General features: G+C 33.6%; 2 protein-coding genes across 2 annotated transcripts; both read left to right on the top strand.

Moving 5' to 3' along the window:
* The first annotated feature begins 243 nt into the window (after nt 1-243).
* Nucleotides 244-8317, top strand: LOC111399672 (syntaxin-71-like). The gene is made up of 9 exons (XM_023027114.1): nt 244-527; nt 630-754; nt 5734-5893; nt 6010-6095; nt 6704-6772; nt 6881-6925; nt 7563-7625; nt 7730-7806; nt 8081-8317. The coding sequence occupies exons 3-9, from the start codon at nt 5776-5778 to the stop codon at nt 8094-8096; spliced, it is 474 nt and encodes a 157-aa protein (XP_022882882.1). The 5' UTR covers nt 244-527; nt 630-754; nt 5734-5775; the 3' UTR covers nt 8097-8317.
* Nucleotides 8318-12654: 4337 nt separating this feature from the next.
* On the top strand, nt 12655-16241 carry LOC111399954 (protein indeterminate-domain 9-like). Its single transcript, XM_023027432.1, has 6 exons — nt 12655-12720; nt 13369-13497; nt 13921-14041; nt 14220-14315; nt 14555-14954; nt 15113-16241. Exons 1-6 carry the CDS (start codon nt 12655-12657, stop codon nt 16098-16100), a joined length of 1800 nt encoding a protein of 599 aa, XP_022883200.1. The 3' UTR covers nt 16101-16241.
* The last annotated feature ends 10103 nt before the right edge of the window (nt 16242-26344 follow it).

Here is a 26344-nt window from a genome sequence, read left to right as displayed (position 1 = left end):
CAACTTTATTAAATTTATCTAAAATATGATTATGTTAATTTTTATCAATCGTATTTGGAAAAAAAAAATTCATATAAATATCATTAAATAGGAAAATTTATATTTTGAATAGTGATTTTTAGGAGAATTTGTAGTTAAAAAAAAATTAGGGTTATATGTAAAATATTTTATTATGTGAATGTGTGGTTAAAAATAAATAGGTAGGAAAAACATTTTGAAAATAATGGATGTCAAACGTGGCTTAACGGGATAAAATTCAAAAGAAAAAAAGAACTGTAATGTACAGTACAGTCTGAACCTCCTCGGAATCGATCTGCCCCAGTATTGATATCCTTACTTCATTGAAACTCGCGATAAAAGTAGGTGATAAAATGAGTGTGATCGATCTATTGACTCGCGTGGATGCGATCTGCAAGAAGTACGATAAATACGACATCGAGAAACAGAAGGATTCCAACATATCTGGGGATGACGCCTTCGCCCGCCTCTATGCAGCTGTTGATTCCGACATTGAGGAGGCACTTCAGGTTTCGAAATTCTGCTTCTTCTTCTTCTTTTTTTTTTTTTTCCCCTAAAGCATTAATGGATTTTCATCTGCTTTTTGTTTATTGTGTAATCAAATTTGGAAGAAAGCGGAGACGGCTTCCAGAGAAAGTAATCGGGCATCTGCTGTTGCCATCAATGCAGAGATTCGTAGAACCAAGCCAGATTGCTTGAAGAGGTCCCCAAATTGCAGAGGCTGGCCGTTAAGAAGGATTGATTCGCTCTTCCCTTTTTTATTCTGTTTATTATGTGCTTTTTCATAGAATAATTGGTTTTTAACTATTTTTTGTAATTTTACATGCTACTGTTGATTCTGGACTACTTATGTTTTCAATAGAATTTTAGGGACGTGTAAAGTGGGTTTCTCATTTTAATTTGCTATCTTTCACTTCTTATTTTCCTTCTCATTGCTAGATTTTTTTGTTGGTGCCGGGCTTGTACGTAGGCGGCAAGATGGTTGTTTGTGTATAAAATAAATCCAAATAAGCGTAAGTAAACCACAACTATATAAATTGGAAATGTTGTACAAAACCACAAAACCAAGGTAACAAATAAAACAAAGAGGAGTAGAAAAAGAGATCAAATCTGAGGCAAGTGATTACATTTTCTCCTTGCAACTATATAAATTGGAAATGTTGTACAAAACCACAAAACCAAGGTAACAAATAAAACAAGGAGTAGAAAAAGAGATCAAATTTGAGGCAAGTGATTACATTTTCTCCTTAAGACAATATTGCCCCCCTACGGTGCTCACAGTTGACGGCACTTGTCTCCCAAGATACAATAAACTTTTAATCTTGTGGTAGTATCATTTCATACCACAAGAACCAGCGAACTTCCGACAGTATTTCCCTCTCTACATAGGAATTTTATGCAATGAAGAAGAAGAGTGCTCAATGCAAAATATGAGATCATATTTCCAAATAGGCGTCTAAGGGGTCCTACTTGTAAAGGAAGAACGGATGTGGATGAAGTGGTGAGGGTCAAATCGTGCATTCTTTCGAGTAGATGCAACATTTCAATTTTTCTAGCTTTCCGCTAGATTTTCACTGGAGTAATATTATCGAAATTCGAATAGAAACATTTTCGCTCGATTCTTGCTGAATCGTCGCTTGAGCGACGGTGTTATCTGGCCGTACACATTTTATTTTAGGGAAAATTGCAGTCGAGATACCAAACCTTTCATTTATTAGCAGACTTTGTCCAAACCTTTCATTTGTGCCACCGGAGGTACGAAACCTTTCAAAAATCAGCACCCGAAGTCCAAATGGATGGAAACCGTTAGTAAATCCGTTAGTTGACCTAGAGTCAACATTTTGACCAAATTTTGACTGCATTTTAAAGGGTAAAAATGTAACCTTAGGTTTTTATATTGAAGAATTAAAATAATTAAATTAAAAAAACCAAAAAATGAAATAAAATTAGTCATCTTCTTCCCACCCACCCGTCTTCCCCTTGCCGTCACCTAACCCCATCAAATCAACCAAAATCCAACCCACATTCACCTCCATTGCGTTGGTGACCACCAATCACCTCCATGACCATCGAGCCGAAAACGCCACCAATGCCATGGCAAATAATTTCCTCCTACATCATTGTTTCAAACAAATACACCACATCCTTACAAATTGAGCAAAATGGCAGTTATTGAAAATTTGCTATCACCAGATCCACCAGCTTAAACGACCAAAAATGCAAACACACAACAATTTCAGTGAACATTTTCCTGTCCTCTCATGCATTTCTTTCTGGTATATCCTCTATATAAGACTCCAAAATAATGGTATAAATCTTTCATTCTTTGTTGAACTCACAGATAGACATTACAGATCGATAATTATTCAGCTTATGCTCCCTACCCACAACACGAAGACTCAGTATATGCTTCTGATCATTTGCGAGATTTGCCAATCAATAATTGCATAAATTCTGTGCAAGTGGAGGGTATCGATTGGAGAATCAATGTCGGAAGGGGTTGAGCGGTGGGTTTTTGTACTCGCGTTTCTAAGTTCTTAAAACCTGTAGCGCAGAAGTGGTGAGTTGATTAACAAGATTGTACAGAATTTAAGGATAAGAACTGAAGATGACCTCATTATACAGAAATAGATAGAGAAATTTACACATTTGCAAACTGGTTTTATTGAAAACGGTGAATGGAAGAGGAAATTATTTTCCATGATGTTTTGGTGGTGATTTTCGACGATGCGGTGAGTGCCAGTGGTGGTTTCGGTTCTTGGTTTTGGCTTTGGGGGGTGGGTGTGTGCAGGATATGTGGAGAAGATGAAGTGTATTTGTGTTTTAGATTTTTATTTTAATTGTTTTTTTTTATAGAAAATATAATTTTACCATTTTTATCCTTTAAAATGCAGTAAAATTTGGTCAAAATGTTGACTCTAGGTCAACTAACGGATTTTACTAACGGTTTCCATAAATTTGGACTTCGGGTGCGAATTTTTGAAAAGTTTGGTACCTCCGGTGGCACAAATGAAAGATTTGGGCAAAGTCTGCTAATAAATGAAAGGTTCGGTACCTCGGCTACAATTTTCCCTTTATTTTATTGTTTATTTCCTCCAAATTTGGACCACAATTTCTTATTCATCCGAAATGGTTTCGAGTGTCCAAATATACTACGATGATCTACTCGACGAGTAGAACAAGTTGGTGTATTTACTTTGATAATTTGACCATCGAATCAAGTCCGAATATTCGGCCGAAATTGACACGTTAGTCACACTTTTTGATTTTTGGTTCTTATACTTTACCAATTTTTCGTTAAATTGAATCCAATTTCCAACATTTTCATTCCAAATATGAGAATTATTAGTCAATTCAAAAGTTGTGCCTGGTGAAGCTTCTTGTGGTTCGGCCTCTCTTTTCTTCTGAGCATACGGTAATTGTAAACACACACACACACACACTCTACAGAACTATAGGTTAATGGACACAATACAGCAACAAAGTGGAAGCAGTTTGTGGAATGGGCAATATGACAAAGGCTATGTATTTTCGCTTTGACGCCTTTGAGTAGTTAGAGCTTAAATGCTTTAGCATTGTGATAGAAAGCCAAGCATTTGTGTCATGGTTTCATTTATTTGCCTGTAGTAGTATTATAGTTTTTGTCATTTCTATGCTTCATTGCTTTGAGTTGAGCTTTACCTATGCAAAATGTTGATTGTTAAACTTCGGGCAAATAAGGATTTGTTTTCAGTAAATACATAACCCTTGGTTGGTTTAGCAAAAAATTAGATTTTTAATACATTTTGATAAAAGTTAATGAAATGTGTGGTTGGAAAGTTGATAAAAATTGTAGGTTCAATAAAATGTGTGGTGGAAAATGAGGTTAAGTAAAAATGAGTTTCAAGAAATGGGGGCCAAACATGGGCATAATTTAGTGCTATTGGACTTAGAGCTTGCAAATGTGAATTAAGGTTTGAATTAATTATGAGTACAAGTGATGAGTGGGGCACGGCTTTATTCAATCCCACAATAGATGGTTCAAGAAATGGTTATCACTCATGAGTCTTACCTAAACTTATCCAAGCACGATTTTTATTTGATAGGAATAGAAGAATTAAACAGTGTTCACGTGGAGCTCATTGAGTTCCCATCTTTTCTGCCGATGCTCCTCATGGTTGTTTGACAGAGAGACGAGAGCCTTTCCCTATAGAACTCTCTTTTTGTAGAATTTGAAACCAAGAACTCCTTTTCAACCGATTCCCCTTGCCTCCTTGATTCACTGGACGAGTGGGAAATGTGGAGAAGGCTTTACGAATTCCCTGTGCCCAAATAGTGACATTTGAGCTGAAAAATAATGCATGGTAGTGTAGACTTCAACAGTGGACAATCTTTAATAAAGTAGAAGTTGTTCAACTTACCATTGATATGGAATGGATGTAAAGAGTGTTGTTTCATGAATCGCAAATAATAGCGAATGAAGAGGATATTCAGAAAGAGGGAATTTCTAGAGTTTGGTTGCAGATTAATATTTTCCTGGAAGGATGTATTTTCTTGGTGATCTGCAGGGCAGGAAATGGAGGATGGTGGGTGGGAGGGTTAGAAAACTGAAACCTGGGACTAAATCAGATGAAACAACTCCTAATCCAATTATGCAAATTGTTTGGAAGTAGAGATTTTCAAATAATAATAAAAATAAATGAATAAAAAATTACAAGACTATATTTTTCCCACTAAAGCAAGCCTTTAACCGGTAATACTGTGATCATCAAATCCTTGGAAATCCACCAAGTTTGTTTTACTTCTAAATTGAGAAAAGACCCTGTGAGTTACTTCATCTTCTCGTGCATTATCATCTCATTCGTTACTTTGGTTGTTGACGCTTTTTATTAAAAAGTTGATAAACCGAAATCTATAAACATTTTATAAATTGTTCCTTGTATGGAAATAGCAACACTTGAAGGAATCTATTTATTTGATGACTTACTTCACCGAGAAGGTTTGCTTCCTGGCTTCCTGTAGACACATATAACTTTTTGTGCTTTTCATGTAACAATGTATTAACTATTAATCACTTTTTTGAGAATGAGATATTTGATGGTGCAAAGTGTCTTATGGAAATGATAAAGAAAGAGAACTGCACCACTCTTTCTTTTTTTGCATTGTGTAGCAAGTGAAATCATAATTTATTTCTTCTTTGAACTTTATGCTATGGAAGTAGATTTTAGTGTAACATTTTCTTGAATGAAATCCTGGGAAGAGTATGCCAATTATATTCTCAACCAGTAAAGGGTGTAGGATGGTTGAGTTTGGGGAAAATTTTAAAGCCAAGCAATGCTGAGAGTTCAGTGAATAGTTTCGTATTTCGAGATTACTTGTTGACAGGTCAGTGTATAGTTTTATTCTAGAGGCTGTTTGTTACAGGATGGTGCTTTTGCTTGGTATTTTGAGATAACTTGTTGATTGACTAAGGCGTTTCAGCTTGCTCCATTGTCAATGAATAGATGGAGTAAGCATGTTGCTCGATTGAATTTGTATCTACTGATGCCTCTTCTGCTCCCCTGTACTCTTTGAATTGTGATGAAACTCTTTCCAGCGTGCAGTCAATTTGAAATATCTGGTTTTTCTTGTCATGAATGTTAGCTATGTTGTTTCTACGTGCGTGGTCCTAAATGAGTAATAAATTAATAATACAACCTTTTGAGTTCTCTTCTATAATGACAATTTAAATTGCAGGTTAAAGGACTTTCAGCGGAAGAACTTGCTGTGCGTAATGATATGGTACTTGCATTACCTGATAGGATTCAAGCCATACCAGATGGTGCTGCAGCTGCGCCCAAACAATCTGGGGGCTGGGGATCTTCAGCTCCTCGTACAGAAATCAAATTTGATTCAGGTTATTGATCGATACATGGTTTATTAGTTAGATCTTGTCTTACAAGTTCAATTTTTTCTGAAGAAGCTTCAGTCTATTGCTTTGTTGTTATCTGATGCATTGAACTTGAATTGTAGATGGACGGCTTGACAGTGAGTACTTTCAGCAAACTGAACGGTCAAGTCAATTCAGGCAAGAGTATGAAATGCGGAAAATGAAACAGGCATGTTCTCTAGTGAAATATTATAACTAAAAAGCATCGACACGGACACGAGTGTCGGACATGACACGATGCGTACACACGGACACACAATTTTTTAAAAAAGTATGGACACATCTCGTCCCGACACATTGATTAAAATGATATTAGTGTTTTATTTATTTATTTATTTTAATTCCATCACGTCGGCAATTTGTCCAGTCATGCAAAGCCAAAAAATAATTCAGAGAGCCACCTGGAGATCTGAACGTGCCGGTGCATTTGCCAACATCGGCGATGTGTTGCTACTAGTTCAATTATGCAAAACCAAAAATTAATTCAGACATGCCATTTGACGTTTCCGACATGTCGGTGTCGTGTGGATGTCCGACGGAAATGTGTAGGCGACATATCTAACTTTATAAATTCAAAGAATAATTTGGACACGCCACTTGATGTTTTCGACACATGTTGGTTTGCGTGTGACACCTACTCGTCGGGGTGTTGCTGCATCGAAGTAGTATAATGTAGACTTATTTGGAGATGCTTTTTGACAGTCTTTTATTATTTGTTATGGGTGAACTGTCAATATTATCTGGTCTTGTTTGTGATGTGATGTCATCTTGATGCAGGACCAAGGATTGGACATGATAACAGAAGGTTTAGATACTCTAAAAAACATGGCAAACGACATGAATGAGGTTACCTTTCTTCTGTTATATTTCCGTTTTTCGTTTTTGGCTTACTTTTTTCATCTGTTGCTCTCTGATATTCATGGATGGTAACTTCCAATGCTATGATTCATGCAGGAATTGGATAGGCAAGTTCCTCTTATGGATGAGATTGACACCAAGGTAGAGATTTTCTCATTATCTTGCAATTTTAAACATCAAGGCGGGAGTAGGTTTATTTTTTTCTTGGTGTTTTTGTCCATCAGCCGATATCTCCTTTTTTTACACTTATTTTATCTTTTATTGCAAATGCGCCATGCTAATTAATACCCATTCGTTAGTTTGACGAATATATATTTATTCATATTGTGATATGTATGTGTATGACATAAATCTTACTTCTCAACTATAGTTGTTCAAATAGATATTGCGAGAGCAAAAAGATAAGTTACTTGAACACAAAAAAGAACAAATATAAATATGTCCTATAACATGACAGGTTGTTCACTAAAAGCTCGTTTGGGAGTGATTTTTTGAAAATCATTATTCCCCTAAATCTTTTACAACCATGCATTCTATGGGATCCATAACTTTTTCCTATTTTTTAACCACACAAAAAATCATTTTCACTTTCAAAAAATTTCTCCCAAACAAGCTCTTAAACTTTCTCATCGAAGTGTTGATAGAGCTGCATTTTGTAGTGGCTTACGATGACCAAAGTACTTGCTGATGCCAAATGCATAATTTGGTCCCATCCTTGCTTTTATTAAACAGTATTCATGACATTAAAGAGAATTTTAAGCTATTATGTTACTTACAGGTGGACAAGGCAACATCTGACCTGAAGAATACCAATGTCCGACTGAAGGACACTGTTAATCAGGTGATTGAGCTGCAGCTCTTCAATTTTGATTTTCATTTATAACTTGCTGTACCTCTCAACATTCTTTGACCTTACTATATTTAATGGAGTTTTCTTTGTTCCAGCTGAGATCCAGTCGAAATTTCTGTATTGACATAATATTGCTGTGTATAATTCTGGGAATTGCAGCCTATTTGTACAAGTAAGTTCTAACTTTTGTTCTTACTCATGTGACGACCTTCAGTTAACCTTTGAATCTCCCTCTGTTTCCTGTTCATGTCAAAACCTTTTTGAACACAGTTTGTACAACACAAAGTTATCAACGAACTAAAAATTCGAATATTAAACCTATCTCAGATACATTTAGCGGTTTTGAACTCAAAAGGAATGTTATTTTTCCTTTGGTATATTTGGCTTGATGAGATCTTTTCTAATGCTTAAATAGATATTCGTTCTGATAAAGTGTTTCTTTGCAGTGCGTTGAAGAAGTAGAAGTGGTTGAAAGACTGCTTGGTGTCTGTCTCGAGACTTTGCTATTATTTCACTGATTTGAGTTGTTGCTATATGGTTCTTTGTACAATTTGTTTGATTTTCATGTTGGCAAAACTTGTTTAAAATTCTGCTTCTATTTGAAGTAGTTTTTGGTAATTTGACCCATTTTTCCTATTAATATTAGTCTAACAATGTGCCATGTTAGGCTGGAATTTTTTTCATTTAATGTTTGTAATCACCAATTCCAAGCTCATCTGGTTTGGATAAAAATTAGATTTTTAGTAAATTTTGATAAAAAGTTTATGAAATTTGTGGTTGAAAATGAGGGTTTTTTAATTTAATTTAATTTAATTTTCTTTATTTTTTTATTTTTTGAGTGGGGGGATGAGTTTTAAGAAATGAGAGTCAAACAGTTTACACTAATCCTCGTATTTTAAGGCGTGCATTGTTACATTTAAATTACATAGAACAACATAAAAACATCTTTTATGCGTATAATTCAACGTATTAATGGCCGGTACGGTAGAGTTTCAGCTTTTACAAAAGTTTTTTAGTCAAAAATTTATCCGAATATATTCAAAATTAACTTTTTATTCTTAGAAATAGCTTTTAATTTTTCAATAGTCTTGCCAATCAGGTTCTAAACATGTCATCTTAATGTATATTATTTTATTAGTTTTTTTTTTTTTTTTTTTTTGGGTAGATTTACCCTCCCTTTCTCCAATTCTATTGTGGACCACGTTTTTATATTGCACTTGAAATTTAAGGTTATAAAACTCTGTTTGGGATTCCTTTCTTGACTAGTGACATAATTAAAAACATATTATGGAACAATTATTTAGTATTCTTAATAAGCAAACATTCATGCCTTTGAAATTCATATGAATTGCTGCGTCGAAGTTAGAGCATTGGATACCATTTTATTTTATAAACGTCCAAGTGGTTAGTCCCACAAAATAAAATTGTTTACTATGGGAAAATTCTTTACCATGGCCGAATTTGCAACTTGGGATATTTGTTTAATTTTTTTATTATTACAAAGAGAAAACAGAGAAAAATTAATTGTGAATTACTCAAAAATTATTTAAAATTTTAGTAATTGTCTGGGATTCCGACCACCTGATTGATTTCCTTGATTCAAAAATCAATCTTTAGGGTTGTCTTTGATGTACACCTAAATGATATCTAATTTATATTTAGTTCTTTATTAACTATAAGGGCCTGTTTGGTACCACTCTTAAAAAGTTAAAATTTGCTTGTACGATTGAGACGATATTTTGAATATGATTAAATAATTTTCTGAAAGTACTTATAGAAAAATTTGGCCATGATAGTTTTCTAATCAAGCTCTTTTAAAAAAAAGTAAAAAATAAAAATAAAAGTCATGTCAAATGAACCCGAAATTAATTGGATAAATATATACGTATCGAATTTGGGTTATCGAATTGGTTACCTACTCTCACATGCACGCGAGCCTTGCGTGCATTTAAAAATTCTGGGGTGTGGGAGCCGCCCTCCTATTGTGTGCGTAGGCAAAAAATTCGGTAAAAAAATGAATGTACATCAAGTATTGTCCAAATTAATTAGTACTAAAACTATCTATCCTTGATTATATGCAAAAAAAAATTGCATTTCCTTTGACCCTAATTACCCGTGGTACGTAGCTAGGGTTGATAAAATACTATATAGGTACTTTGAAAATGCAAAAGTTAAACGCGTTTTAAGGATTACAATTATTTTCCGACAAATACTGAATAAAAAAACATTTGAGAAATCCTTGCAATAAGACCTCGTAATGGGAATAAATAAGGATTTTTAATTGTTAATGCACAGTGGGAAGATAAAAGATGAATCTATGCAAACGTATGGGCGCAAGTGATGTCCTATGTGGTCGGATTATGGCATATCAAAATCTCATCACATAATCTATCCTAAGGAATTATGGCTCCTTATGATATAGGGCAAAGTAGTTGTGTTTTTTTTTTTTTTTTAATTTCAATATGTTATGTTATCGAGTAGTTAACAAAAAATTGTTAGATGAGATGTTAAAGAGTTCTTCGATGAAGGCTCTCCTATTGGAAATGGCCACCTTAGGAACAAAGTGGATAAATTGACGACGAGCATTTTTTCGGTTAAATGAATAATTTTTTGATTCAATGAGTTCTTGATAGTACTTTATGTAGTAAGGTAATCGTTAATCTAGGATGAGTAGAAACTCAAAATTTGAACAATAAATTATTTATATAACATGGAGAATTATACATTTTCACCGTGTTAGCGTTGTTGGAGTGTTTATTTTAACTTCAATGGATGTTGATGGCAAAAATGACATTGCATTTTTTGATCAACTTATGAGAGTTTTGACTAGATAAAACTTGATGTGCTAGAATTTGAGCGGAGAAAAAAGCTATATTATCGGAATTAGTGTTTTAGTGCTCTCCTTTTTCTCGCCCCTCATCACTATATATAGGTTATTGGATTAGGACTTGCCGTACTAGTCATATCAAAGAAAAATGATCTAACCTTAGGATTAATTGGTAGTCTAATTAGACAACATCTTGCTTCGAACATAGGAGTTGTTAAGAGTAAAATTCGGGAAAAAGAACCGATTGTATGGGAAATACTTCAAGAAGTTATTTTTGCCATCGCTTGCTTTGATTCATCAATAAGATTGGAGTCACGATGCACCCAGGCTCGAGGAGGTGGGTCATGTTGATGTCTAGGCTTTAGGCCTGCACCCTAAACCGTTGCGTCATCTTTGTGATCGGTTAGTTTGGACGGTACTGATATCATGAAAAACATTCTTTCTATCACGTAATGATGATGTTCCTATGTAACGTCTCTCATAGTCCAACTCCAACATGTACAAGACATTGATTTGACCATCCAAATTGATTGTCTAGATCCTTCAATGGGTGGGCTTCTTCGACTGATTCAACAATTGTCCTTGACGGATTCGATGTGGATTTCATATCAGAATAACAGCTATAAAATACAAATGGTGGTATTTTATAAGTAGATTGTGTAGAATTATTTAACAGTTTCAATTCAGTGAAATTCTCTGTACTCAATTTTGCAATGAAGATCTAAAGACCTCAAAAGTGCTATGTTTTACAAAGGTTGAGGACCCCAAGTGTATTTTTCTCAAAAACTAAATGTCCTAAGAAGATTGAAGGGGGCTGGGTGAAATGGTGTTAGATAGGGTACATGTAATTAACAAGAAAGAATAAAGAATTTAAGTGTTAGAAATATCCAATTGCATGGAGCCAAAAGCAGTTACATCAATTGTATATTATTGTGTATATACTTTATGGTATAATGTGGTTGGTACAATAGTTGACATAAATTATTACCGGGAAGGACCACTTTCAAAGTCAGCTCAAATTGCAAAATTCCCTAAGATCTCCGTCACGTCCATTGCTGCATACCACAAGTTCAAGAGCTATTGAAAATTGCATTGAAAATGATTTTTCATTTTAACACCAATAATTTTAACATGGGTTTGGACCAATTTAAAAGTGCAAAACCAGGTGTGGTCACCACAACTTGACCGATTTTCAAAATATTTGGAAAACAAAAAGTAAAACTGCTAGTAGCTTGGAGAGCTAAATTCAATAATTCCCATTCCTTCAAACAAGTTGATTTATAGCACGATTCAACCCTTGATGTCTTGTATATAGATGGCTTGATCAATCTTTCGATGTCTCGTATAGCATGCAAAAATTGACATTAAATACTGGCCGGAATCTATCTACAAATACCACTTTTGTGATGGATTGCAGGCAATGTAGAACTTGGGTTTCACATCTTATCACATAGTTTATCATCTATCACATCTATTATGGGTTGTTGCTTAATCAAATCTAATTATGCAGACAAATTAAGATGTCTCGGGTTCTAAGCATCGTTGTTTAGTTTGTGACTTTACGCAGAGCAACAATAATATGCACATTAATTAATTGGTGAATTAGTCCATGGTGAATCCCACAAAAATTAAATTATATTTGTTAAATTTATGAGTTATATCATTGTTAATTATCGTAAGTTAAGCAACAATGCTTAAAGAATTATTTTTTTGATATACAATTCATTACTAAATAATACCATAACATCGTAGTTAAAAGTATATAAATTCAACAACTCCGTCCATTTTGGTTGTTGGAACTCTTTTGCAATGAATTATTTTTTACGTACGTATGAAAAAATTAATTTCATCATTAAACATTTATATGAAAATTAAAGTTTTAGCTATGAGTATTCTCACAGTTAGTTATTGTAGTTATAAATTTGATACATAAGTTTAAATGTAGCATGCTAATGATTTCTTTACTCTTTTTCATTTATATGTGTTTTTAATATTATGCAAAATTTTAATATTTTTAAAATTATTGTAGTAATTGTAAGCTATTTAATTTTTATATGACATTATGATTTCAACATTTCATGTATTAAACTTCTTTCTTTGGACAATGTAACATCTAAAAATCTATTGTTGTATTTATTCATATCCTTTACATTATTTTAAGAAGATTATGATATACTTCAATCATTAGTAGGGATGTTAAAGGAGTCAGGTCGAGTCGAGTTGGACCCACCAATGAGCCAACTTGAGCTCACTTGTGGAGTAAGCTAAGCTTCAGCTAGCTCGCTTTACCGAACCATGGCTCAATTCACCTCCCGAATTCACTCCTTTTGGTAGAATGAGCAGAATCAACTCATCAATTTTTATTTTATTTTTTTTAACTAAAATTACGTTCCCTTATTACAACAAATCAACTCACATGAGACATTCACCGTGGTTCGTCGGTGGGCAACCCGTCCAATTAACTCCCCTAATGATCAGTCGATGGCTCATTGTAGTGACTGATCAGAACATTTATTTTTTTCAATTACACATGTTATTAATTTTTTCAACTCATTTTCAACCTTATGCAACCTATTCCTTTCAGAATGTAATAATATACTCACACAAGCACGGAAGCATCTTCAATTGTGATATAAAATTAGTTGCAAATTGATATCTCTACAACTATTTTTGCATCCTCATTTTACCGTGTGAATCTAAATTCAAATTCTATTTCAATAGATAGATCTAAATTCACTTTTTGTTGCGTCGATATAAAAAAAAAAAATCTCTTCTACATTTTCTAGTCAAAAAATACAATTTTTTTTTCTTTGAATCCCTTCATCAGGGAAGTTTTCGATCAATTTTATTTTACACCGCCGTTTGAGACTTTGAGTTCCTTTGAAGCACACAGTGACATGCATAAAGTTAGACACAGGGACCCACACTGACAGTCCTGCAGTGGAAAGGTCACGGGTGGCTGATGGCTCCTCGGGAACTGCAAATCCTTTTGACAACTCTCTCAACTACACCACAGTACTGAGTACTGACCTCTGCGTATATGTTCAAATGGGGTACAACTTTTTATTATGTTGTAATCATTCTATTTCAGATTATTGTTCTATAAAGGCAAACTACTTTTTAACCTTTTTACACAAATCCTTGTAATTTTTTGAATTGAAACTTCGACACCCAGATATCTTAAAATTATCCATATTTTATTATTTTAACATTTCAAGAGAATTTTTCCCTCAACTTTTTAATGCTGAATTCTATTCCCATCTCTTTTAAAGAATGATGAACTGGCCCTGATAATAGGAATTTGTTTGTAAAACTACAAAAAAACACAGCTATACCGAAGGACAGTGGTCACAAGCAGCATACGGCCAATGCATATTTACGAATAAAAGTATTATACATTTGCATATAGAAGGTGGCCCAGCTGCTAATTCTATGGCACGCCGACTTTGAAATATATAGAGAGATAAAAGAAATAGGACGTCGAAGAGAAACCTAGCAGAGAGAGAGAGAGAGAGAGAGAGAGTATGTTCCCTCTTTAACCATCTTGGTCTTTGGTGTTTTCTTTCCAATAGAGAGATCTGTAAGAATTGTCTGAAAGTTTATTGCTTTTTTGGTTTTTGAAGAATCTGTTGTTTCTTTTGTTTTCTAGGAGTTCTTAGGTTCTGAAACCTAGTTTTTATTTTTTTTATTTTGTGTGTGTGTGTGTGTAGAAACCAAAACTCAAATGATGTCTGGTGAAGTATTTTCTGTTTCTTCAGTCAAAGCGTTCCTTCAAGAACCGGAACAAAACCCAAATCCGAAAACAGACACAAACCCTAATGTCAAGAAGAGAAGAAATCTACCAGGAACACCAGGTATACAATTTTTTTTTTTTTTTTCAATGTTTAAAGAGCAATCTTGAATCGTTATTTCTACATTCTCTAGCCTTTAGGACCTATGGTGTACATCAGTAATCTCGCTCGTTGTGTCGACCGGACACACTGACTGTAGAGGACTGCTTTGAAGATATTAGATTACTCAGCTTACTCTGAATCACCTGTCTAAAATGATCATTTGGATTTAGGGTTAACAAGATATCTTCTTGTTTCAACAGATCCAGATGCCGAAGTTATGGCTCTTTCACCAATGACACTCATGGCCACTAATAGATTTATCTGTGAAATCTGCAACAAAGGTTTCCAAAGGGAACAAAATTTGCAGCTTCACAGAAGAGGGCACAATCTCCCATGGAAGCTGAAGCAAAGATCTAACAAAGATCAAGTCAAGAAGAAGGTTTACATATGCCCAGAGAAGACCTGCGTTCACCACGACCCGGCCCGAGCACTCGGAGACCTCACCGGTATCAAGAAGCATTTCAGCAGAAAACATGGCGAGAAGAAATGGAAGTGCGAGAAATGTTCAAAGAAATATGCAGTTCATTCGGATTGGAAAGCTCATTCAAAGACTTGTGGTAGCAGAGAGTACAAGTGTGACTGTGGCACACTCTTTTCTAGGTATTTAATTCAATCTGAATCTATATTCTTTGTTTGGGAATATCAGGTAGAAATAAATGTTTATGGGTTTGTCCCAACTTTAATTAATTGCATATTTTTGAGATTTGAATTTATTGCCAGCAAATTATCAGGCAATAATTATTTGATAATCTTAACAGGAAAGATAGTTTCATCACTCACAGAGCTTTCTGTGATGCGTTGGCTGAAGATACTGCAAGAATGAACTCTATTGGAGCCAGCAATTTAAAATTCAGAAATGATCTGAACGGGAATCTGATGAACCCTCCTCCAAATTTGACTCATGGGTTATCTGGTTCTAGTGGAATTACTCATCTTAGTGGTGGCGGATTTAGGCTAGACAATGGCAGCTTATCTACTGGGAAGCCAAGATTATCACTTTGGTTGGATCTGGCAAATTCTCAACTCAATCCCATTGATATTTCATCTGTCAATTCCAATCTCATTATGCCTTCAAATTCAAGTGGATTGCCTGATATGATGCAAATGACGTCCAATAATGTTTTTGGCCAATCTTTAGTGGGAAATTATGCAAATCTTTCCTTATCAGCCTTGCCACCAACACAAGGACTAAAGGAAGAGGCAGCAAGTAGAGGGAGTACATTAATGGCGGATTCACCAACTTCTCTGTATTCTGAAAATCAAAACCAGCAAGCAAAATCTTTTGCACCCATGTCTGCAACTGCACTTCTCCAAAAGGCAGCTCAAATGGGATGTACCAAAAGCAATCCAACATTTCACGAGAACACTTTAGGAGTGATGAATTCTTTTCCTTCATCATATTCCGATTCAGTGCAAAATAGAAGTGAAATGAACCAGGGTTTAGGCAAACAACAGGAGAATTCAGCCGCGAAACCCACCGATCCTGTGATGGGAGCTTCAAATTTCACCTCTTCAACGAGCACTACAATGGATAGGCTTGATCAGTCTTTTCATCAAACAGATGGAACGCAAAGTCAGACTGCTTCACCTAACTTGAATTCGAGGTTGCATGGATTGTATCACTGTCTAACGAGAGATTTTCTTGGCATGGGAGGAGAAGGTGGAGGCCCATTCTTGCAAGAACTGGAGAATTTTGCTTTCATGAATTCCGCCATCGAACTGAATCACTTCACTTGCAATCAGTAGCAAGTATTCTTAGATTCTTCTGCCGTACAATTATTATGTAAACTATAACAGCAGATCTTAAGCACCAAACCAGTGGCAAAAAACCATCCTTTACAATTCAGTATAATCTTTTACAATTTAAAATGGATCTTTCATGCCTCAGTCGAACTCTAATAGTTACTCCCTCATAGTTTAGCGTCCATTCAGAAATTTTTTTCTTGGTTATAACTCTCAGGAAAAAAAAAAATTCTAAGTTTCCTTCGTAATTCAAAGGGAAAACAAAACTATAATATCATAAAACTAACGGATACAAGAAAGCAGGATTCATTATCACTAGTACCACAATTTAGATGTTATTTCAATTTTTCATGTTAAAAATTAGTAAATCAAATTGAATGGCAATGCATACAATCAAAATTCAACCTAAAAAAATCCTCCTCATCAGACCAAATAATATATATATATATACACCACACAATTCATTGTGTATGGATGATGAAATTTCATTGATACAGAGCCAATTCCAATAGATTTATTGGAGGGTCTCATTGGCGTGCATCCTCGTACATGGTGAATAACCAAATTCCAATTGAAATGAAATCTTTAGGATAAATCAATGCAATTTAGGAGAAATCAATGAAAAGACATCAATTCAAATCCTGGATTTTCGAATTGAGAGAGATCAAGAATTCTCACTATTTTTTAGATTCATGGACCCAATTCAATTCAGTGGGATATAAACATGTAATTTCTAAATTCCAATTATAAATCATTGACAATAATCTATAAATAAAAAAAAAATCAAAATTTAACTTTCTTGGCACAACCTTGTTTCGGGTTTGGCTTGTTGCCACTCGGATTGTTTCCTTTTTATATCTTGGTTTTTTGGGTAACCTCTTGATGAATACTCTACAACTAGGCTATGGAATTTTCGCATTAAAAGAGAACTAAGCAAAATTATAGTTTAAGATTTAATTATTATTAATCAGATCGCTAAAAAAAAAAATTTGAAAAATAAGATGTTAATTTAATTATACTTTTTAAATATAAATTTTATATCTGTATTATTAAATAACATAAATTTAGTAAGTAAATTTCATTTTAAAGGTTAATACATCATTGTCACATAACGAAAATTTCAGGTCACTATTCTAGTCACAATCATACAATGTAATGATAATATTTGCATGGAATAACAATTTTCAAAATATGTATTAGATCATACTCTTAAAATCTATATGCAAACTTGATATTATAGATTGCCATTACAATCACATAAACGTATCGTGTCACGATCACAATTTTCACACAAAATGAAAATATTGAGGCCATGCATGTGACCCAAACAATTGTTCAATCATGTGCTTCAACGATAGATGAAAAAATCTGAAAATGTGGCGAATTATGCAAGAGAAATTGTGGGTAAGGAGAAAACAGTTATTTTGGAGAAAATCACGTTTGGAATTTGTGACCAATTCTTCATATATTCTGGATAATCAAGCCATGAAGGGTTCGGAATTCTATTTTCTATTTTGAAATTTGTGACAACAATTGGAAGAAGAGAACTGATTGCCTTTTAGTAAATGATGAGATGGGAGAGAATAGTAATTCATTAGCTTTTATTCATTGTCAATTTAAATTAATATATTTACGATCGCTGAAAAAGAATTAGCCAGCCTCTTCAAGAAAGCTTTGCTTAGTAAGCTCTGCCTCCTCACTCGAACAATGTTTTGAACACGAAAATGTGCAATTTTACTCCCTTATCGCATGCCAAGTCACAGGCAACGCCTGGAAATAGGCTGGCCCAACTTAAATGAGATATAATAACTTTTGGACACCGCTATTTCCATCCACATTTTTTATAAGTACATCCCACTCTAAATTCATCCCTAATAAAATTTTGAATTTTTAAAAAAATACTATTTGCATCCACGTTATATTCCAATCTCATCCTTACTAAATTCATTCATTTAAATAACATATATCCACATAATTTTTTTTAAAAAAAAAAAAATACTATTTGCATCCACGTTATTTTCATCATTTTTTTTCATCTCCTTGAGTTTTTGGATGCTTGAGAAAGAACTTCACCTCCGGAATGAGGAGCCCGAATATGGTCGTCGATCTGCAAAAGCACATAAACAACATTTGGAGAATATAAGGAAAATAAAGAAATTGGAAGCAGAGCGGCAAGTTCTTTTGCTCCTTCAGAAGCGAGTTACACACTATCAGATTCCATAGAGGATATGTGTCGGAATAATATGATTTCAACAACCGGGGAACTTGCTCCAGTGGAGAAAAATGAGTTCAGTGATATGGACCCCAAACTTCAAACAAGAAACCCATCCTTTAGAAAGCCTAGCGATTGGCTTTAGAAAGTCGTGGAAGTAATCTTGGAAGAAACCCATATTTTAGGAAGAAGTCTGACTGAACTTTTTGGAGACATTAGAATGGCTATGCACAGCATGAATCACCGGTCAAACTCCATTAATTCTGAACGGTCTAAATTGCTTCCAATTAGTGGCTACATCACTTGTAAATTTGCCACATCACTAAGAACAGGTTCAGAACAAGAAACCATGGGAACCTCGGTGGAAGAAACAACCTCCGAATTTAACTAATCTGATCTCAACAGATCTATGCAGAAATTATGGAGCTGATTTCACTGTTTCATCCACCATGTGCAGATAACTCTAATATGCCTTGCAACTTGTTGGTCACAGATTGCAGTGCATCATCATGCAAGCAGTCTTCAACAGCAGCTGACTACATTATTCACATTTTCCGATGGAAGAGTTGTGAACTTAATGTTGTTCTACAGCAATTCTTATGTGCATGTAGTTATTTTCATCCAATGAAAAGTAAAAGTTAGTGGATTAATTTAGAATTTTGTATTTTTATTTAATTTTGTTTATGTCTATTTAAGTAAATTTACATAGAATTTAAAATATAATAAAAACTTATTTTTAAAAGTGGATATTCTTATAAAAAGTGTGGATGAAAATAGCAGTACCCTAACTTTTTTTATGGTCCAACATTACTTTCAATACGTTTTATTCATTTTGTTCCGGATTGTAATAATGAAAAATATAATTTCAGAAGCAAAAGATCATGTCATGATGAATATTGCGATATATTGGTGATGAATATATAATGTAACTTGAGTAATAAAGTTTGAAAGATAATATTGAATTATGTATAATTTTTGAAAGAATTCTACAAGTTTGATATTTTTAAAATTGTCTTAAATATGATAATTATGATTTATTTTTATTTTTTTGGCTCCATTACATGTGTATGCTTTAAATAATGGATGCAAATACCCAAGCATTGTTTCAAAAACTAGACACAACCAGTTGGGCCCGAAAAACTGAAAACGGGTATGCTATAGACTAGTTTGGGCTTTTGAGCAGGCGCCAATAGTCATGCTTGAGGTGTTATATTATCCATAGCCCAAACATTTCGTTTAGAGGAAATTAGGCTCGGTGCTTTAAAAAGTAAACAAATTAGACCCTATTTGATAGCAATTTTTTACTCTAAAAAATTAATTTTTTGATTGTTATTTCACTATTTTGATTGTCATTTTTTTATTTCTTCACGTATAGATATGATCCACTTTTCTCTTTAAGAGTTCAAAAATTAATTCTCGTAATCACTATCGATCAAACCCTAGATTAATGCACTAAAATAAACTAAACCTCCCATAGCCGTAATTCATACTCATAACAAAACCCTTCTCCTTTTTTGGCCACCGCTCCATATCAATTCAGATTCAATCACGGAAAGTTACCCACAATTTCACCATAACAATAGTACGATGGCCGATAAGAAGGATATTCAACAGCCAAATATTGAAAGCAAAGACGGCGAGATAGAGAAGGGATTAGAAAAGGTCAAATAGTTGGCTGAGGAGCCGTTGCCGGGGAACTGTTGTGAAAGCGGATGGCGTATGTAGGACTTCTATTACGAGGAGCTCGCTAAATACAGCAGGCTTTACAATTCTAGTTCACTTTGTTTCACCTATATTTATGTGCAATTCCTCAGCTATTTCCCTACACATTTGACGCTCCTATGATGGTAACTTGGACCTATGTTCATCTCTGATGTGCTTTTCGGGCAAAAATTAGAAAAATGAGAAGTATCAGAAGCTAGAAAAAATTGTACAAAGAGAATAGGAAGATTTAGGAGCTAAAAAAAATTGTACAAAAATTAGCTTAATGTGAGTTTTGCTCTGCTTTGGGCTTCTCATTCTCTTTCAGAATTGGGCGGGGCGAGGGGGGGGCGCAATAATTGGACAAAAGGAACTCATAAGAGGATTTGAGTTTACTGTTCGTAACCCCTTTCAGGCTCTTTGTTCTTCCACCGGCGATTCTGGAATCATAACGCCACCCATCGAGGCTACAATTCCAAATTTCTAATTGGGAAAATTTCATAACTAAAAAATTAATTATGGTACAATTCAAAAACAAGAAAACAAGTTTCAAATTTCTAAAATCAGATTTTTATTAAAAATTATTTATAATTTAATTAGTTAATTAATTATTTTATTAATTAAATATATTTAGGTCACGAATCTATACAATTTGGTCATCGCAACTCAATAAATTATAAGTCACAAACATAAATTTTATAGGTCACATATTATTTTTCGATCACGAATCAATAAATTATAAATTACAAACACAAATTTATAGGTCACATAGTATTTTTAGATCACGAATCAAAAACATTATAGTTCACAGATTAATTTTTCGGTCACAACTCAATAAATTATAAGTCACAAACACAAATTTTATAGATCACATATTATTTTTCGATCACGAATCAAAAGTTTTATAGGTCATAGATTAATTTTTCGATCACAACTCAATAAATTATGAGTCACAAACACAAATTTTATAGGTCACAGATTAATTTTTCGGTCACAACTCAATAAATTATGAGTCACAAACACAAATTTTATAGGTCACAGATTAATTTTTCGGTCACAACTCAATAAATTATGAGTCACAAACACAAATTTTATAGGTCACAGATTAATTTTTCGGTCACAACTCAATAAATTATGAGTCACAAACACAAATTTTATAGGTCCCATATTATTTATTTATTACAAATTAACCAATTATTGGCCACATTCAACTTATTAGTTGGTCACAACAAATGTGACCACCGCACCACGGCCATAAAACCACCGTTAACACCGCCCATAGCCACCACCATCGACATCACCGTCACTATAACACCAAAACACAATTAAATATATTTAGGTCACAAATCTGTACAATTTGATCACAAATTAACGACTTAGTTTTTCACGCATTATTTTTTTGTCACAAATAAAAAATTTTATGTCACAAATTATTTTACAATCACAATTCGAAAATATATAGGTCACAATTTGTTTATTGGTCACAAATAAAAAAAAATTTTATGATTTATTTATTGGTCACAAATCACAAATACTATAAGTCACAACTTCTTATACAATAACAAATTATAAATTATCGGTCACGAATTAAAAAATTATCGATCACAAATTATAAATTATCGATCACAGATTAAAGTTTTTAATCACAATTCTAATTAATTAGTCACAGATTAAATTTCATTCACAACTTATCAAATTTTTTGTTGCAACTTATTTCTCGGTCACAAATTGAAAATTTTATAGGTCAAAATATTTTCAATCATAAATCCAAAAAAATTTGAAGTCACAGAATCCAGAATTTTTTAGGTCACTGATTATTTTCAGTGTAAAATTATTAGATTTAATGGTCACGATTAATTTTTTGATCACAACTTCATCAATTGTAAGTAACAATTGAGAGTCACAGTCACAATTTTCAGGTTACATATCCAATTATTAATCACAATCAATCAAACCATCACAACCCACTGTGACCGCCAAACAAAGACTGCCTCCCTCACAAATGACACCGTGACGACCAAAACCACCCCCACCATCACCTTACAGTAAACACCTATGTTCCAAACAAAATCAACATACATCACCCTCGCACCATCACCACACACCGGCACCTCCTCGCCACCGCTACCCCACACACATCTTCACACTGCCACACCACACACACACCACTGCCACACACTGCCAAACCACACGCACACCACCAACCAAATAACTTATCACCGCCAACTCCAATAGCACAATCACCGTCGCTTCCGTCTCAAACAAATCCACACGTCACAGGAAAATACCACCGCATACAAGATTTATCACAACCTCAGCAGACCCATCTCCACCACCATCTCACTCACCATCACCGCTACTGCACACCACTGAGCGCACCACCCGTCGCCATCGCTACGACTACAGTCGCATGAATCAATAATCACCACAACTACCTCCTCAAGTCCACCGTCTCCTTTATCTCTATCACAAATGAAAATGAAGATCACAGCAAGCGCTTCACTCCGGTGGGTTGCTTTCCGAATTGCAGCAAACGCTTCACGCCAAATCACAGCAAGTGCTTAACTCCGTAATGGCACTGTGAGTGGAAGCACCGGTGAATGAAGGGATGATCCCGCGGCTTCAGTCCGATGGGTTGCTTTTTGGCACAGAGAGAGACAACAATATACAAAGTTCCGACAGAGGCGAGAATAGAGAGGGCAGTGGGGAGAAATAAATTAGGGATTGAAATTGTGTTTGGGTAAATTGATTACTTAATTTTTTAATATATTCATTAATATAAAAAATCTGATTTTTGAAAAACTAAACTTCACATATGATTTAAGAAATAGAATCTGTAAATGTATTAGATAATGTAATTTCCACCTTCTAATTAAGCCCCTGTTTGGCTCCTGTTTTTTCAAATTAAAATGGGTGAAATAATATATATATATATATATATATATTTTTTTTTTAAATGAGTGATTGGAAAAGAAGAAAAAGTCTTTGATTAACGTACAATATTATTTTATAAAAAATTATGTGATTGAAAATAAAAAAATAAATAAAATTTAATTTAATGGGGCAAACGAGTTATTAAAAAGGAACTGAAAGTAACTGTGTTGATACAAATTTTTTTGACACTTACATTTTGTAATATTTTCATTAAAAAGTGACATAACACATGCAATTAATTTCTATCAGAATAATACATCTTTGACTAAGCTTTTGATTCGCTTATAATAAATTTGTTTAGATATTAATTTATTTGTATTGTCCTAAATGTGAATTAAGCTTTTATTATGGAGAAAATGACATTATGCGCTACATTTTAACTAAAGAGTAACATAAATCACTTTAAAAGGTGACATTTAATTGATGAACGAAGAAGGGAAGGAACGGTGGTTGTGTCACTTTTTATTTTTTACATTTCGCCACTTTGAACTGATTCAGTGTTTTAATTGGTATTTTGTCACTTCATTTATTTTTATTTTTTTTTTGAATAATTCTACTCCTACAAAGTTGGTGTACAAAAGTGGAGCGCCAAAGGGTGTTGGCAAAATCTGGACCCTTGATTTCAAATGGTTTAAAAATCTGTTTTTGAAATGATTGGTGTAAATTTGATTTTGTAACCTAACTTTGTAAACCCCTTTGTCATTGTAGCATAGTTTTTTTTTTCTTTTTTTTTCTTTTAGTGTTTATCGCTTTTTTAAATTTTTGTAATTTTTTTAGTATTCGTCACTTTTTTCTATTGCTTTCTTGAAATTTTTGTCATTTTTTTGAATGACAAACACCATTTTGTTTTAAATAAGAGTGACATAAATTTAATAAAAAAACACTTTTACTGAAAAAAGTAATACTTAACTTTAAAAATTGTCATTATGTCTTTTTTTTAATTAAAAAGTGATACTTAATATCATACAATATTTTTTACTTTCAAAATACTTTTCATACGAGTTTTTTTAAAAGACTCATAATTTTAGAGGTATTTTTGTAAGTCACCATTTGGTTTAGTACTCTAGTGGCCCATTACTTGCATATGAGCCAAGTCAGGGCTTGTGTTTATGATTAAGAGCACCCACATGTAGGAAGGGTTTTGCTAGATGAACAGGGCCACGACACGTGCCTCGCCTATAGGGATATGCCACATTGCCCCCTGTTCGGATAGGGCCAACGTGGCCCTATTCAAACAGCTTTTCTCGTGTAGGAATGTGACACAAATAGCTTCTCTATTGTCTTATTAATAAATTAAGGCCACGTTTGACAACCATTTTTTCAAAAAGAAAAAAAAAATTCTCATACGTATTTTTAACCATATATTTTCATAATGAAATATTTTTCATGTAAATTAAAAAAAAAATCTTACTTTTTAACCACACTCAAAAAAATTACTACTTAAAGACCCATTCTTCTCAAAAAATGGCTATCAAAAAGGGGCTAAGCTAGCTTCATTTTGCAGTTACTATCAATTGTTATACAAAGCCTAGTTTAGTTTACCTTCTCATTCGAAGGTGGCTCTAAGGGATACCAAGCACCATGGTTCGATCAACTCATGTTTGACTTTGAATTGTCTCAATTCAAATAAATAACGTTGAGTTCGACCAAAAAATTGTAAACTTATATTTTAAAACCATTTTTTCTTTTCTCTGGGAAAGACACGTGTTGTATTCTTGAATGGGAGAAAAATGCCCCCAATGTACATATTTTTGGAAGTTGGTTTAAAATTGAAGAAAATCTGGTTAAATGTTAAAACAAAAAAATATGGAAAATGCGACTTTCATGTCAATTTCGGTCAAATATTTGAAATTAATTTGATAGTTAAATTATAAATGTAAATAGATTAAGTTGCTCTACTCGTCGAGTAAATCATCGTGGTATATTTGAAATTTTGAAATCAATTCCGAATGAATGAGAAATTGCGATCTAAAGTTGGAAGAAAAATAGAGAAAAAATTGGTCCGAATTTTTGCCTAATTCTGTCGCTTGCCTATCCCTGGAGTGACGGGCTAACGACAGTTGGCAAAAAAGGATCTGTTAAAATTTTGAAACTGACGCTTGAGAGGCAGGCTATCAACAACAACTGATGCTTCCCTTCGTAAAATTGTGAGGTTTGGTACGCAACACTTCACCCACAACCCCTCATCCCCTATAAATAGGACCTTTTGGATGTCTAAAATGCATCCTATATCACTTTTGTATTGAGCATTGCATAAAATCTCTTGCAAAATCTCTTTAAAATCATTCCAAATCCATTTTTTCTTGTAGAGAGAATGTTCCATTCTAAGTTCGTTGAAAATTAGGTTTTAAGTGCTTATATCACAAGTTGAATCCTTTGTATTTTGGACCGTTAGCACCTTTATGGTGTAATGTTGTCTTAAGAAAATAGTGATTTTTCACTTGTCTCGGATATCTTTATTATTCATTTTTTGTTTTCTTCGTGGTTTGTATACTATTAAGTTCTCTTCCATATAATGTTGTGTTTAATTACGCTCCTGAGGATTAAGTCTTGATATTTCGTCGATCACATAACAACCCTTTCACCACCATATATTTTGCAATAACACATCATATGTTTTGCTGAAGCCAATCCCTTTAGATAGTTATAAGATTATAAATATATATTGAAGAATATAAATTAAACGTAATATCTATGTTAGATTAAGGTAGAATATATTAGCGGATTGGAATGAAGGGTGAGATCGATGTTGAAAACATGAGAAGTTATTTAGTAATGCATATTTCTATGTTTGTCAAATCTCACGAGCTATTGGGTTTGTTCTTTGAAGATGTTAACGCAAGTATTGTATTTTATACTAATGCATTTCAGACCTTTTTTTCCCATTAGTATCACATGACATGTTTAGCTTTTTCTTGGCATCGTTGGAAAGAAGATGAGTATTTTCCTCAAATGTAGCATATTCATTTACATTTTCCTATGTAAAAAATTTTCAACTTATTATTTTATTTCTTAATCAACTTATAGAGTTCGTTTAACTACTACAAGAAAAATATTTTCGATGTGTCGACAGAGACGAATCCAGCTACTCGAGTGAGCTAGGGCGGAGAGTGGAGCATTTATCAAACACCGTCCAATATAGCGATATTCTTTACTAATATTTAATTAACTTATATTAAAAGAATCTCCAATCAATATATAAATGCACTAAAATATAAAATAATATAAATATTAAAATATAATTCAGTACAACTCAAAATAATAAAGAATAAAAATACATTTTTTTAGTCATATACCTATTATCAAGTTTCAAGTTTTTATGAATTTAAGCGAGACAAGATGAAGTTTATATGTATTGATTAATCGATAAAGAAAAAAATTAAAAAACAATGAATTTTAG

The sequence above is a fragment of the Olea europaea genome, chromosome 9 (assembly GCF_002742605.1).
Source record: "Olea europaea var. sylvestris chromosome 9, O_europaea_v1, whole genome shotgun sequence".
Lineage (NCBI taxonomy): Eukaryota > Viridiplantae > Streptophyta > Magnoliopsida > Lamiales > Oleaceae > Olea > Olea europaea.
This window is presented reverse-complemented; position numbering and strand designations above follow the sequence as displayed.